At 38.5% G+C, this 15,902-nt stretch overlaps 1 protein-coding gene across 1 annotated transcript in view; it reads left to right on the top strand.

Moving 5' to 3' along the window:
- Positions 1-15,902, top strand: part of Vps41 (VPS41 subunit of HOPS complex) — a 175,461-nt gene that overhangs the window by 95,194 nt on the left and 64,365 nt on the right. Inside the window, exon 8 of the mRNA XM_004840263.4 lies at positions 14,644-14,763. Coding sequence (XP_004840320.1) covers positions 14,644-14,763 — 120 coding nt within the window. The remainder of the gene's footprint in view (positions 1-14,643; positions 14,764-15,902) is intronic.

Raw genomic sequence — 15,902 nt, forward strand, 5'->3', positions numbered from 1 at the left:
TAAGAATTTTGCAGTCTATGGTGAATTTTGAGTACACTTTTACGTATGGTGTAAGGTAAAGGTCTAGATGCATTCTATTGCATGTGTATATCAGTTGTCTCTGCCTAGTGTTTGGAGGGCTGTTCTTTCCCTGTTGTCTTTGGTCCCTCTTGTTGAAAATCAGTTAACTGTAAATCCCTGAGTTTATCCTGGACTTATGGTTCTATTCATCTACCTATCTCTCTATCCTTGTGCCAATGCCTCTTTTAGGTTTTAGAGCCACTAAGTTTTTATAATTACTTATGGAATGACAGACAAATTAACTTCTATTCTTAAAACATTTTGACTTTTGGTTCTTTTCCTTTTAAAAGCCATTACAATTTCCCGAACATATGTGAGAGGCCTTAAAGGCATATAATGTCTTCTTTTTAAGAATTCATAGTGTACAAATTGTGGACTCATTTCTTTGGCTCCATTAAAGTTTATTATGTAAATAAATACTTAGTAGCTAATAGAAAGTATGATGACACCTTTGTGTACAGAGAGACAAGAGTTCTAAAATGTGCACCAGTTTGATGTGGTTTGCAGAAATCTCCAGAGAATTTCTTTCTTCTCTATGGTTACAGTATAGACTTATAAAGACCACTTATGCTGTATGGTTTTGACATTAGTGTGTTCTATTTGTTTGTGTTGATTTAGTTGATGCTTCAGGAAATACTTTTCTAATTTCAGTAAGAAATACATCTTTGATTTTAAAAACTAAGAAAACAGCCTTTAAAAGATCAGATTAAGAGTGAGGGACTATTGTGACATGATTACCTTTATTTGGAAAATGTTAGTAAATTTTGAGGAGGTGATGCTGCTTTATGGCTGCCTTGTGGAAGTTTATACTTTTGAAAAATGAGAAAAAATAAAGACTATATTGACCCAAAATCAACTCTAATCATTTCAACTGTGATTTTAAGCTAGCACCACCACAAATGTAAACAGAACAGGTGTGAGGAGCCCAACATTTAGCAAATGATGATTTTGCAATAGAGTCTATGTTCTGGATACTCCTCGGTTTAGAGCCGGTGACAGCCATACAGGGGAAGCAAGCGAGAAAGTCAAATATAACTGAGAGGTTATGACCTTTGCCTTTGAGAAATAATTTAATCTTCAGGAAAAAAATACCTGAGCAAAGACTAGTGAGGTGAAAATCTAACATGGAATATAGGCATTCTTAACCTGTAAGAACACTGATCCACAGACTGAGCCATTCTGTAATCCTCAAAATGACATCAACATTTCTGTAAACAGTAGGTTAAAGTGGCACAGAGGTTAGAGAAGATAAATAAGAAAATGGAATTCCCATAATGAGGTATTCATGCCATTTGTAAGAATAACTGAGAGCTCTAATTTAATATTTTACTTGACTTAGGGTTATTAAATTTTTTTATTTCTGTAAAAAATTTTATTGAAGTAATTGGCACATACCAAATTGGGCCATAAAGCATAGCATATGGCAGAAAAAACCCAGACTATAGTTTGGCACATTTCTTCAAGTTTCCTTTTTAAGGTTCTAGCTTTCTTAGGTATTTCAAGATAGTTCCTTACCCATGAGGGACTGGGAATAGAAAGCTATATAGTTCTGTCTGGCTGGCATAAACTTTTATTTTAGGTTTTCAAGGTAACTTCTTAGTAATTGAATGCCATGGCTAGATTTATGGACTCCACTACTTGACACATGAGCATAAAAAGCTTATTTTAAATTCTGTTTTGTTTCCATGTTGGAAAAAAAAACAGAAAAGAAAAAGCATCTCTCTTAAACATGCCATTGGAGAGAGCTTTCAAACACGTGAACCAATGGATTTTTTAAAAGTATAAGCTTGTATAGTAAGAATTCTGAAACATGAGCATAGCAAATGAAGTTTCTGTTTCAGAAATAAATCTGCCAAGTGGATCTTGTCTGGATTTTTTCTCTTTAATTGTACAACTTTCTTGGTCAGCAAGATAAACTTTAGCTTTGTGTGACCTTTACCTTTGAACTCTGAAATATACTTCATAATAACTGGTTCTACCACTTTGACAAATTATTAAATTGTTGCAGTGCTGTTCACAGTGGAGTTCATTTCTAGAAACGAGATAGTCAGCTGTTTGGTGTTGTAGGGGGATAAAATGAGGGGACTTGGCCGCGGGAACAAATTGCTTTGCAAGCTGGAAAATGGCAGTCGGCAAACAAGGAAAGGCCGAGCATGAATGAAATGAGGAAAAGTGCTTCCCTGTTCAGGGCTGAAGGCTTGTGGAAAATTTCACCTGAAGGACAAGTAGTAGCATCAGGTAGCCCTATAAGCTTCCACTGGTCATCTGCAAATAACAAATTTCATTTTGAATCCTTCTGAAAGGAAATTTAATAGAGTAGCTTTTTAAAAAATATAACTAAATTTTTTTTCAAAATTTTATTTTTCCCACCTTTATTGAAACATATTAGCCAAATAAAAATTATAATGTTTAATGTATATGATATGATCTAGTATGTTATGAAGTGGTTGCCAGTAACTCATGTAGTTACCTTTTGGTGTGTATGATGAGGACACTTAAAATCTATCTCAGCAAATTTCATTGTCCAGTATAGTGTTATCTACTACTGTTATGGGATCCATAGTATCCCACATGTGCTCAGACGTGGGACTTTGGGAAGGTGGCTGAATCATGTGGAGATGCTACACTCATCAGTGGGTTCATCCATTGATGAATGCATAGCTTAATGTGCTGTTACGAGTTGGGCCCTGGTTGGAACAAGTGTGTCATTGGGAGTGTTGGCTTTTGAAGGGTGCGTTTCCCTCTCACTCCTCACCTCACTCTTCACTTCCTGTCTGCCATAACGTGAGCAGCTTTCCTATGCCATGCCCTTCCACCATACCATTTCTCCACTATAGCCAGACAGCTGTAGACTGTATCTCACAAACTGAGCCAGAATAAACCTCTTCTCCTTTAAGTTTTGAATGTCAGGTATTTTGTCCCAGCCAGTGGAAAGGTGACTGTTGCAGTCACAGTACTGTACCTTAGATCCCCAGAAGTTATTCATCTTAATATCGAAAATCTGTACCCTTTCACCCAACATCTCCCCTTCCCCCTGCACAACTACAAAAATTTTAGAATTGTCCAAGGAGTTTTCTTAACCACTCCAGTCACTAAATATGAAATGTATAGGTACTTCTTATGTGTTTATCTTCTGGTCAAGCTGGAGCTGGAGTTCTTAGGGTTAGAATTTTAGCATTAGTTACATATTTCTGTGCATGGCCCATTATCTGACTCAGGTATTTCTGCAGGTTGGCTCTTGGACAGTCTTCTACATACACATTTTTCCCATATAATCCTTACCACTGTAGTTTTCAAGGGAATCCACTGAATATTTTCATGAATTAAAAATAGGTGCTTTTAGGCTTCCTAATCAATTCAGTACTAAATCACAGGCAGCCACTAATATGTGTCCTAATGGTTGCATGTTGAACACTAAATAAATAATTTTATTTTTTCTAGGTACTGTCTTATGTTATGATTCTATTCCTAGAAATTCATTTTATGCTGTCAGCATGACAAAATTGATTAAAAATCACCAACTAATTGGAAGCAAAACATAAGTGTAACCTTCATAAACCTTTCTTTTAGTATATAAAACCAACTAGCAAAATTGCTCTGTTATTAAGGTATATTTTGGTGGGATTTGCTGTGAATTCTAGATTAGTTGAAACCAAAAATAGAAACCCATTGCTTAAAGCAGAAATCATTTTTAGTCTCAAAAATGAGTTATCTTCATTGCTTTTATAATTTCTCATTTGTCTTAAGCATCAGTTGCTTTTGTGATATGAATGTGTAGGGTTCCCAAAGTGTCGTCAAGGGGTGGGATGAGAAGCTTATCCATAGGAACTTTGTTTTCTTTTATAAGCCTCTTGATTCATACCCATCAAATGCCTGTTAAGAATAGAAGACTTTTTTCTTTAATGAATTCAGCTAACTTTTTATGTATAATCTTTCTGTATTGATCCCAGCTTTTCCCTGAACCCTGATATTAAGCCTACCATCTCTCTTCTTGGGGCAAACCATCTTTGCCTCTTGCTGACAGTATCTTCCTTTGCATATTTGAGTAATAGAATCATCACCTAGCCAAAGATGCTCATCATCATGTGGGGTTTTTTTGTTTTGTTTTGTTTTGGTATTGGGGATGGAACTCAGTACCTTGCACTTGTGAGGTAGGCTCGTCGCCACTGAGCTAAATCCCCGGCAACTCATCATGCTTTCTTGTGGGGTTTAACACCCATTGACAATCACTAGCACTGGTAAGTCCTCCCTCCTCCCTCTCTTTAATAAGGCTACATAAAGCAAGGAGCTGTGATTGCAGCCATTGTTAATTGGCATTGCCAGTAGAAACTAAGTCATGTCACAGGAATATCTGGCTTGAATCTGTTCCATGAGCACAAGCTCATTTCAGGGTCCACATTAGGTGCTGTACACAAATTTTATCTTGATTTCTGGAATGGTGGGTGGTAGGTTCCCAAAAGAAGGTAAATGGAACACTATTGGTGGAAGGAAGTTAATATCATTCTTTAATCAGAATGGTGATTTGTAGGAGAATGAATTTTCTTAGTCATTTGAGAGGTGAAAATATATGCATGTGAGTTTTCTTGTATGGATGTAGGTTTCATTATAGGTAATTTTTTAATCCTTTCTTTGTCTTCAGGCGTTTCAGACTCCCCTCAACCTTGTTTTGTTTTGTTTTTGTTTCTTTCTAATTCATTTTCAGCCAAAACTCCTCTTTAATGTTTATAACAATGAAATTGAAACAAGGTAAATGTCTAACAATAGTGAACAGGCTATATATACCTAACATCACCAGGAGGCTTGCCATAGGGTATCAGGAAGAGGATGTTAGGAAAGAGATATTGTAGGGTTGGGGCTGATATTGAAGGCGATTGGGGGAGGCTTAAGGACATTGGAGTTTGCTCCAGATTGGATGCTATTATTATGTACCTGAGTATTTTAATAAATCTTATGTAGAAGGAAAAAAGACTGAATAGAACTAAAGTCAGAATTGGTAAACACCAGTCTCCTTTTAGCCAGGGTGTGGTTATGTTTGGAAAATGCTCCTTGAGAAGTGATTATGGCATGGTCTTGTTTTTGTCCTGATTCTTCTTGGTCACAGAGACTTGTTCTTATGATGTTGATTTTCTGTGAAATTGTTTCTGTTTATCAGAAGAACACCAAGGCCCTGCTGTGAGGGCTTCCACATATCGGCTCTCTTTCTCAGTGTGAACAAATAAAATGCCCAGCATTTGATTTCTTCCGATGAAGTGCTTTAGCATAACATGTGCATGTCCTGATTGCATCTTTTGTGGAAATACAGTTGTATACAGGAGTATATTCATGCAAATTGTTGACAGTGTTTGTGTCTGGGCAGGATTATGGATATACTTTCCAGCTTTCATTGGCATTTATTTGTACTTTTTTGATATTTTACAATAAAACAGAATGTGTAAGATAATCTCAACTACAGTATTTTAAATCTTGTTTTAATTTAACATAGGTAGCATATAAAATTTCCTACCTTATTGAATTTTATTTTCAGGTTAGTGACATTTAATATTCCAGTTGCATAATATTCCATCCTGGAATCTACTCAGTTTTTTTTGGTACTGGGGATTGAACTTGGGACCTTGCGCTTGTGAGGCAGGCAGCAGAACCACTGAGCTAAATCCCCGGCCCCTCTGATCAGTTTTTTACACCATTTTCCTTTCATTGGACCTTTAGGTTATTTCCAGTGTTTGGTTGTCAGAAATCATACTGTGATGAAGCTAGAAATCTTCCGAGTGTGAACGTCTGTATGTTCTTTTGGATATTTTCCTAGCCTTGAGTCCTATGATTAGAATTCCTGAAATAAAGGCTATGATTAGTTTCTAGGCTCTTGATACATACTACTAAGTTAAATTGCATTCCAGAAAATGTACATCAGTTTACACTAGCTGTGTGTATGTGCCTAGTTATTCTCGTTCCTATAGGAGTGTGAGTGAGACTTCTCCAGAGTAGACAGCAATGTGTGTGGAGAGGGGAGTGTACGTTCCCCTGAGGGTGTGAATCTATCCCCCATCAGTGACTGTGTACCCAGGGAGCCCCACTGTTCCACAGAGATGGAAAATGAGTGAATATAAACTGAAGGCAGGTACATTGGGCTGGGTTTCTTCTGGAGATAGTGTCCTGATCTCTACCATCACTCTTTTATTTTACTCTCAAATAAATGATGGACTTGTTAAATACATAAACCCAGGTTCCGGTAATGATTTTGTTATTCAGGAGTTAGCAGTTTTTTGTTTCTTTTTCATATATTTACTGTACAAGGATCTCCTTATCATTTTCTATAGTTAAGATAATGTAAGTTAAAATTAGAGGTACTTGTTCATTATACAGGGCACTAACTCAGGTTTAATCACCCAGTGCATGATTTTTGTGTTTTCTCTGACTTGCTACTGAAAGAATCTATCCTTGATCCCAGCCCTAGCAATTTATCCTAAGATGGATACAGACAGAAAAACCCAGAGAATTTGGCATTAGCTATCTGCTTTATTAATTAAGCCTGTGGGATCCACATGGAAGATTTTGTTTCAGTGGTAAAATTATTAGTAGGTGACTCAGTCATTTCTGAAATCATATTTGCAATTGAGAGTTTGCATAAGCTGAAACTACAGATCAGTATTTTAAATAAAAGCCTGCTTTGCATTCTGGGTACAGTTCACACAAATAGATATATAGATTTATACCTGTCATCTCTAGTTTTGTGTGTGTGTTTTTGTTTTCTTTTTTTTTTGTATAGAAGAAACTGCTTCTAAGTGGTATCAAAGCTGTTTAGCTTCTTTTGTTCACATTGAACCTGTAGTTGGATTACTTGGTTGCTAAATTGAGTGTTATTTTATGTTGGTGCAGTGTTTTTAAATTTTAAAACATTTGTCTGTCTACATAGTTTTCATAAAATTAGTTAACTTCACAGGCTTGTCCAAGCCTATATTTTACTGGCATCCTGTTTAATCAAATGTTGCCTGTAAGTAAATGGCCAATCAAATGGGCTCTAGGAATCCTATGTAGAGACTTCATTTTGTGGTAGTATTTGGTCTGTATTTAATTTCTTTTAAATGTGTTAATTGACTTTTAGAAAAGAAGATTGAGAGATTTGTCCAGAAAATAACCACTGAATTTTAATTTCCTTTCTTCCTACATGTTTTGTGTTCTTTCTCTACAGAGATAGTAACTCTATTGTTGATGCGTAGAAAAGCCATGTGTTTTAAAGCTTGGGTCCCGAGCCAGAGCGGGAAGCTAAACAAAGGCACTCAGCTGCCCTGTGGGCTCCCGGGTCCCCCCTGCCTCTGTGAGACTCCAGATTGCTCTGGGCTGTGAGCAGCCAGCCCCCATCCCAGGCCTTCACACACTCGCTGATGTTTTGCTCACTTGACTTTTTAAATTTCAGTCCTTTGCAGATGTTACATATTTAAGTCCTTCTGTGGCAAGTCTTCTCCCTCCCTCATTGTGCCCTCTGTTTCTTTCTGAGGCTATCTTACGGAGTGTTTTCTAATTTGCTAGGGTTCTCGTTTTTTTCTTTCTCCACTTTATTATCTCGAGTGCCAGTGTCTTCTCTGGCCTAGCAGAGGTTCTCTTTTATGGAATCTGATGCTTCCAGCCCCTTGGTCCTTCCTGTAGGAATGCACCTGGTGTCTGCAACTCTCCACGGCCTGCCACCCCTCCCAGTCTTTCTATTTTCTTTTCTGCCTCACAGCAAACAGCATAGCTGGTACTGAGGAAGCCTTACGTTAAGGAGCCAAGTGATTCATAAACTTGAAAGATCATACAATGATTAAAACTGGGCCAATCATGCCCCTCTGCTCCATCTGGGAGAGTGGTGATGGGTAATGACAAGCATGAGGCGATCAGAATTGGTGGCTTTATTACAGCCTGATAGGAATCTTGCCACATGCGTGGGAGATCCTGGGATGAGCATCCTTCTACCACTCTGCAGTATAGGGAAGCACTAGATAGATTTATCAGCACAGAACATAGAAGAATAAAGTATATTGCTGGGATGTGAGGGCTCCTATTGAAATATAAGTACCAAGAGTGCTGACGGCCAGAATGTGAATTTATGGGAAATAAAGCCTTAAAATACTTTCTCCAACAAAAAACCAGACCTCTTGGAAACAGCTTTTCCTTTCTATGTACTTAGCTCCCATTGAGCTTAAATTGCTCTCAGTATTGTGATAATGACAATTCAATATTACAGGATGTGGAGGATGAACTAAATAAATTAACCAGCTGCCTTTAAGGGTAGTCCGCTTAATGGCTGCCCCCTTAAAATGCTTTGTAGAACCTTCGTGCTCAGTAGGTCTCGAGGCAGTTTTATGTCCAGAAGAAAGAAATGGATTTTATTAAATGTCAGTGAAATAGAGGCAGATAGCTTTGTGGTAGTTAAATTAGTGTAGAATGTTTGTAAGAAAAGGAGTTTATCTTTTCTTAAATCACTAAGGCAGAACTTTCCTGGACCTTCCTGCCAGAAAATGTGTTTCTGCTAGAAATTCCCATAGATTAGGATTAAAAAGCAAACGGAGAGGGATCCTTTGCCCCTTCTCTCTCTTGTGGGAAGCTCTGCATCCTGTAGACTAAATGTTATAAATCACATCCTGCACGGAAATGCTGCTGTAATTATGAACTGACATTTAAGGTTTGACACTATGCAAGGATTGAAAAAATGGACTTGTGAATGAAGAATAGAAGTAGGGCTGAGAAGAAAGGCAGAAATAAATGCTGCAGTGGGCCAGTGAGCTGATGCAGAGGTGAGCAGCAGATGAGATCCCTGAGAGCCAGAAGTAAGCTCGGAGCAAGCCCAGAGCCTCCTGCAGGCAGCAGGTCATCTGGGCAGGATGACTGTGGGGCCAGTTTGTGCCCTGCAGTAAAGGCGCTACCGTGACTTAAACTGAATAGGGGTGGTGGCGCAGGCCTGTAATCCCAGCACTGTAGGAGACTGAGGCAGGAGGTTTGCAAGTTTGAGCCCAGCTTGGTCAGTGTAGCAACTTATTGAGAACTTGTCTCAAAATAAAAATAAAGAGGCCTAGGGATGTAGCTCAATGCAAAGGCCCTGGATTGAATTCCCTTTAAGTAAGTGAGAGAGAGAACAAGAGCTAACCTTGAAAGTACTTTTCAAAGTTTTGAAAAGTTATGTACAAATTGACAAATTATAGATAACTTGACAAGTTATGCACAAATTATATCCTTGAACACAATGTAAATTGACCAGCCTTACAGGAGTTGGACAGTAAAGATGTTTTAATTGCATGAAATAGCCCTAGGGCTTTTTCCTTTAAAACGTTGAGATTAGGGTAGATTCCAGCGCCTGTTCAAAATAGTTTGGGACATTAGTAACTACAGATGGGCTTGGTAACTGAAGGGTTTGGGGTAATTATTAATTAGTTCTGCCTGTAATGAACTCACTGAATGTATGGACAGAGAAGTAAAGAAGTAAGAGGAAGAGACCTAGGAAAGTCTATTTGTATCGAATGTTTATTATACCTTCTGTGTCTAGCAAAATGAAAGTATGAAATACAGTCCTTTTCCCCGGCACTTTAGTCTTTTGGGGAATAGCAAAGTCGTAACAACACACCTGTCTCAGGGAATAAGATAAATAGACATAGCAGTCTTTGTTCTGTGATGGAACCTCTGTGACCATAAGACACAAACAGAACCAAGAAATTCTGGGGGAATTACTTAAATTATAAGAGTTCTCCTAAATAATGATCTTCCCTGATATATTTGAGTCTGGTTATTTAGCAGGTAGTTTATTTTTGAATCATGAAACATGAGTTAAAGTAATTGAAACTATTGGAAAAACATCAGAAAATCACAAGAATCACATTTAAAGTTGTGTCAGTTAAATTTTTTCATTTCTAGAAGTCAGTGTATTATTTCTTTAGCACACATCAGTTGAATAAAATGCAGTTTGTCTATCTGTACTATATAAGAGATGATTAAAATATATAATGAATTAAAATTTTTTAAAAATTTATTCTAGTAAAAGACAGTGCTATTTGTCCCCTTCAAAATACTCCCCCTTCCCTTGAACACACTTGTTCCATGGTTCTTGCTACTTTCTGAAGCAGTTCTGGAAGTCTTCTTTCATCTGTACAAGGTGTGATTTTTGAAAAAAATAATGGTGAGTGCTGGTACTAAGTGCCATCCATTGGAAAGACAGCCTGGTGAAAAACAATGACAGTGTCTCCTCAACCATCTTATTCACCAGATCTGGTACTGCGTGCCTCTGGCTTTTCCCCAAAGTCAAAATGACCATGAAAGGTAAAAATTTTAAATCAGTTCAGGACACCAGGGCAGCCATGACAGCACAACTAAAGACATACAAGAAACAACACTTCCAGAACTGCTTCAGAAAGTCACAAGAATGACGGGATAATCATGTTTGAGGCAAGGCAGGGTAATTTGAGGAAGATTCACAGCTATTTGTCTTTTACTATAATAATTGTTTTTACATTTAAATTTTCATCCTATTTTTCATATATCTCTTGCAAAACTTTTACTGAAAGAGAAATTTCTTGTCTCCTTCACCTCCGTATCAGATGTCAGAGTAAGGTCCACAGGGTTTGTTGGAATCAACCCTGAGATGGACTAAATTCAGAATCCTTCTCCTCTCCTTTTCCTCCTGCCCAGAGGAGAGGGAGGCCGGAACCACCTCTCTGCCATACCTGGAGGCCCACCAATCACACCTGTACTCAATGAGTGAGTGTTCTGTTGGAATTGCAACAAGATTTTAATAACAATTTTTGAAAGAAGGTAATGTTTTATTTAAAAAGGAGCTATGGTTTTTGTAAATTCTAATACATGTTCATTTTGCCTCCAACATTCCTTCTTCAAGTACCAGTGAAGTTTTGATATTGTTTTGTTTTTCAACCCTTTCTGTAAATTAACCTGATAAGAGAATGGATTTTTTCCTCCTTAGTGTATGAACATTATAAAAATTGACATGTTCAGTGCAGAATAATTATAAAATAGAAATTGTCAATATACAATCTCCTGTCACCCATTTCTAGAATTATAATTACTTTGTAATTTGTATGTAATATTTTATTTTATATAGGGATACACATATTTTAAGGGGCATCATGTGTAATATTGATTTGTAATCTGCATTTTTATTTAACACGTTCTATCTTTTTATGTTATATTCATATATACACATGCAAACGTACGTAAATATGTTAATACACATAAATGCACACAAATTCATGCATACTCCTGCGTGCCTGGTTGTTATATAAATCGCTTTGCAGACTTCCTTACTCATCTGATCATTCCTTAGCATTTTCTACGTGTGAACTCCTAGGGTCCTTTTTCTTTTTTTTGTGGTACTGGGGATTGAACTCAGGACCTTGTGCTTGAGAGGCAGGCGTGGCGCCGCTGAGCTAAATCTCTGGCTCCTAGGGTCCCTTTTAAAGCTTCACAACCAGAGCTGAAGAACGCCCCAGAAAGATGCTGAGCAGGAGAGAGGGTACCCACTTCCCTGAGAGGATAGCACCCCAGGCCTGGGGGTATCACTTTGACTCATCTTTGTCTCTTCTTTCTTTTCTTTTTTCCTCACCTGTCAATTCTAGGATGATTGCTGAATTGTTTGGGCTGTTAATTTTGTAAAATATTTTACTACTTGGCAAGGCAGATCCACCCCCTACACTAAATTGCGGTAGTACTCCAGTTCACAAATGCTTTTGTTTGGGAACATTTTGGTCCGCAAACAGAAGCATTTAGTAAAATTGTGTTTTTATTTGTGAATTCTGCATCAGGTGCTGAATACGACCACGACTCTCTTTCCCACATGAACGTGAGTGTGGCCATCTTTTCTAGAATCATGGAACGAATTAAATTTGTGAACCAGTGTACCACTGTACTTAATTTATAAAAAATTTCCTGTTATTCTCATTTTCCCCCAGAAGATGATTATTAGAGGTGGGGCAGGGATTGAACACAGGGCCTGTACACTGAGTTACATCCCTAGCCCTTTTTATTTTTTATTTAAGCCCCAGTCATGCCGAGTTGCCCAGGCTGGTCTTGAACTGATGATCCTCCTGCCTCAACCTCCCAGAGTGGTGGGAATACAGGACTGCACCACCATACTCAGTTCCAAATGAGTCTATTCCTTTTGGAATTTCTAGAAATAATCTCTTTGAAATTTTCTTGGGCCTTGGATTAAAATCACAGGTCAAGTTAATGCAATTTAAGTTCTTCTTGGAGAGCTTTGGCTCTTACTGCCCAGGAACATAATGTATCTTTTGATTTATTTAGTTCTCCCTCTGCATACCTCCCGGAAGTGTTTCTGTCTTGTGCCATGTGGCCTATGCATACACATGTGGTTTTATTTATCATTAACCTTCAAATCTATAGTCTTTGCCTTGTTTGCAGCCTTCATTTGCAGTGTGGATGTCGTACTGAGAAAACTCTGGTTGTGTGTAGTCTGATTTCCTCCTCTACAGAGGACTGAGCATTTTTTATCTTATTTTGTTTGCCCTTTGTCATTAATACCTTATTCTTACTATCACTTGAGAATGATAAGAAGGGTTAGATCTTAACTTTTAAAGTTCTGTCCTGGTTTTTGGAATGTCTTATTCCCATGGAGTCGGGACTGGGCGATTTCTCTTGCTCCCTGGATAATTCTGTTCAAATACTGAATTTTCCCACAGATGTCCCCCCTTGCCAGTGTGCCTGCCTTCCTCCCAGCTGTCCTCTCCAGGTGGCAGCTGGCTGGCACTCTTTCACCTGTGCCCACCAGCTCCCAGTGCTCCAGCTGGGCTTCCCCAGGACCGTGACTGACCTCCCTGCAGGCCCATCACACTGGTCATACTGGGACACCTTGGTGTCCCGGCGTCTCTGGCTGGCTGCTGCCCAGCCAGGCTTTTTAGAAAATAAGCGAAATCACAGCCTCTACTGGGGTCTTGTTTTTAGTATATTTTATAGAATATTTAATTTAAAATTAGAGGTATATTTAATTTTCTCAAGACAGCTGCAGTTGTTTCTCCCCACAGCACTGCGCCGCTGGTCCTTTCTCAGTGCACGTTGGGGAGGAAGCAGAGTGGACACCTTGCTCCTCCGTGCTTCTCTCCGGGCGAGCCAGCCCGCCAGTCCTCCCGACAGGTGGCCCCGGGTGCTTTCGTGCCTGCCCCTCTCTTACAGTCACCTCCACCAGACTCCTCCACCATAGACAGGCGACAGGCACTCTGATCTGACCAGTTCCTTATGTTCCAATAATTGTTCCTGGCTGCCTTTCTAGTGGACTGTGATTTGCTCTATAGCAAGAACTAAATATATCCTCCAACTTTTTCCTCCTCTTCCATATTGGAAGCCTGTACTGTGGCAAGATAGGGAACACATCCATCTTCCTTCTGCTTTGGCAGGACACAGTGCCCTGTGGCTTATGGGTAAGTTTAGTTTTTTGGGATTTTTTTTTAGTTGTTGCTTCATTATTTTTGGTGTTTTTTGGTTTGTTTGTTGGTTGGTGTTTTTTTTTTTGGTGCCTCTACTGATTCATTGGAACCTAAATATTGAGAAGGATATATAGGAAATACAAATAAATGTAAATTTACACTTTTGTTGTATTTTCCTCCCTTAATCTGGAGTGGGAAGAACCAAAATTGCCTCCAATGGTAGAAATTTTAAAAATTGTCTTATGGTGCCCAGTGTGGTGCTGCACACCTGTAATCACAGCACACAGGAGGCTGAGGCAGGAAGATTACCGCAAGTTTGAGGTCAGCGTGGTTTACATAGTGAGTTCAAGGCCAGCCTGAACTGCATAGTGAGACCCTGTCTCAAAAACCCCAAAACTTTTTCTTATGGAATCTGTTATCAGCATTTGCATAATTATGAAGGATAAGCATATTTCAGGATTACATGCCTTGAACTATGTATTACATAAATGTTTTTTCTTAAATGCTATAAATTGGACATATCAAGAAAATGTTTTATTGTACCCATAACAATGCATAAATTCCTAGAACTGTATCTTCTCCACTGTTAGAAGAATTTAACCAGATGTATTTTACATTAAAGTTTTTCCACTGGGTTTTAAGTTATAGATTCATTCTTTTAAATAAAAACACTAGCTACTGGGAAGTTTTGACAGCAAATTTCTCTTTCTCTGTGAAATGAACTATTGCTCAAAGTCATTGTCAAATCATTTTTCTGGAATTAAATGAAGAACGTAGACAGTTTCTAACTACTGCAGCTTACCCCATAATGGATATCTATGTTTTAGTGAAAAACTTAGGAGGCTTTGATTTCAAACTTTACGAAATAAATTAGTTCCTAGAGAGTCATTTGAAGAACTCTGATGCAGCGCTTTGGATGAACTCCTGTGTCTCTTGGTGTGTTGATGCCATCTAGTGGCTTGGCTTCATCATAACTTCAGTGCTCAAATCAGTCATCTCTTGAGCAGGATAACATGTACCAGGATTCGATCCCTGGTACAAAAAAAAAAAAAAACATGTACCAGGAAAATGTTGAGTGACTTGTGGTCACATTGACAGGCAAAAATAGTAATCAGGGACTCTACTGCATGATTCCATTCTGAAAGTCTGTGTTTATGCTGTTTGTCCCCAGCTCCGGCTGTTTGAGCGGTCATGGATGAACAGATGGAAGTCTTCTGTCCTGCATGAAGGGGAAGGGAACATCCGCAGCGTGAAGTGGAGGGGCCATCTGATCGCCTGGGCCAATAACATGGTAAAAGCCCATCTCTGCTTTCTGAGTACTTGCCTGGTGGCAGAAGAGTAGATAAGATTAATAGGGCTATGACAAAGGAAGAAGGTGCCACACTGGTAGTAATTTCTGAAAATCTTAAATTTCAGTCGATATCATACCTGGGAGGTTAAAGAAATTAGATTGCTTTTGGCTTCCATAAGATAGTAATGCCCAACATATTCTGGACTCCTTTAGAATAAGAAACCTGCATGGAGAGTAGAGAATGAGCAACCATCTTAATAATTGAAGGGCTGCACTGGGAATGAGGTCTTCAAGGCCAAGGGCTGGTAACAGTTGATGTGAAATAAGTGCAGAATATCGCTGATGTATCTGTACTCACAGCATAATCTGAGGCAGAAATCTGGGCCTGCCTTTAAGAAAGCATCATAAATTTCAGTACCACACTTAATTAAAATTTACTGTATAAAAATCGAGGCCAGTTTATATCTGGCATATCTTTTGAAAATTTCAAGATATGATTTAGTAAATCAGATTTTTTTTTCTCTTTTCCATTCTTGGGATTGAATCAGGGCCTTTGCACTGAGCCATATCCCCAGACCATTTTAGTTTTTCTTTTAAGACAGGATCTCACTAAGGTGCTCAGGCTGGGATAGAATTTATAATTCTGCCTCAGCCTCCCAGAGAGCTGAGATTACAGGGTTGCACTACCATGCCCAGCTTTATTCAGTTTTAAATGATAGAAATCTCCTCAGAACCTATTCTCTTTCACAAGAAAGTTAAACTAACCTGTGGTTTCAGGGTCCATTCCTAGTGGCTTGCTCGATGTTTCCATTTGAGAACTTTAAAATACCAGATGTAGTTTTCTTTATATAGGTGATTTCTCAAAAACAAACTTCATTTTTGTGGTGCAGCAATACAATTAGAAATGTTACTTGTCCGTCAGTTTGGAAGTGTAGTTATTGATGTCTGTACATTTCACATTTGTGTTGAATTTGAGTTACCAGGCCACCTACTGATAAAACATCCTTTGTCCACAGAGAAGTGTGGAGATTTTCTTGTAGTTTTGGTTCTCACAGGATCCATGAGGAGTAGGAGATCATAGCCTTCCCCCATAAATGCTGCCAGTATTTTGTAGTGCTCATTTGTGCAGTGCACCAGGG

The sequence above is a fragment of the Heterocephalus glaber genome, unplaced genomic scaffold, assembly GCF_053883595.1.
Source record: "Heterocephalus glaber isolate CG9 unplaced genomic scaffold, H.glaber_assembly_v1.0 deba00001610, whole genome shotgun sequence".
Taxonomy (NCBI): Eukaryota; Metazoa; Chordata; class Mammalia; order Rodentia; family Bathyergidae; genus Heterocephalus; species Heterocephalus glaber.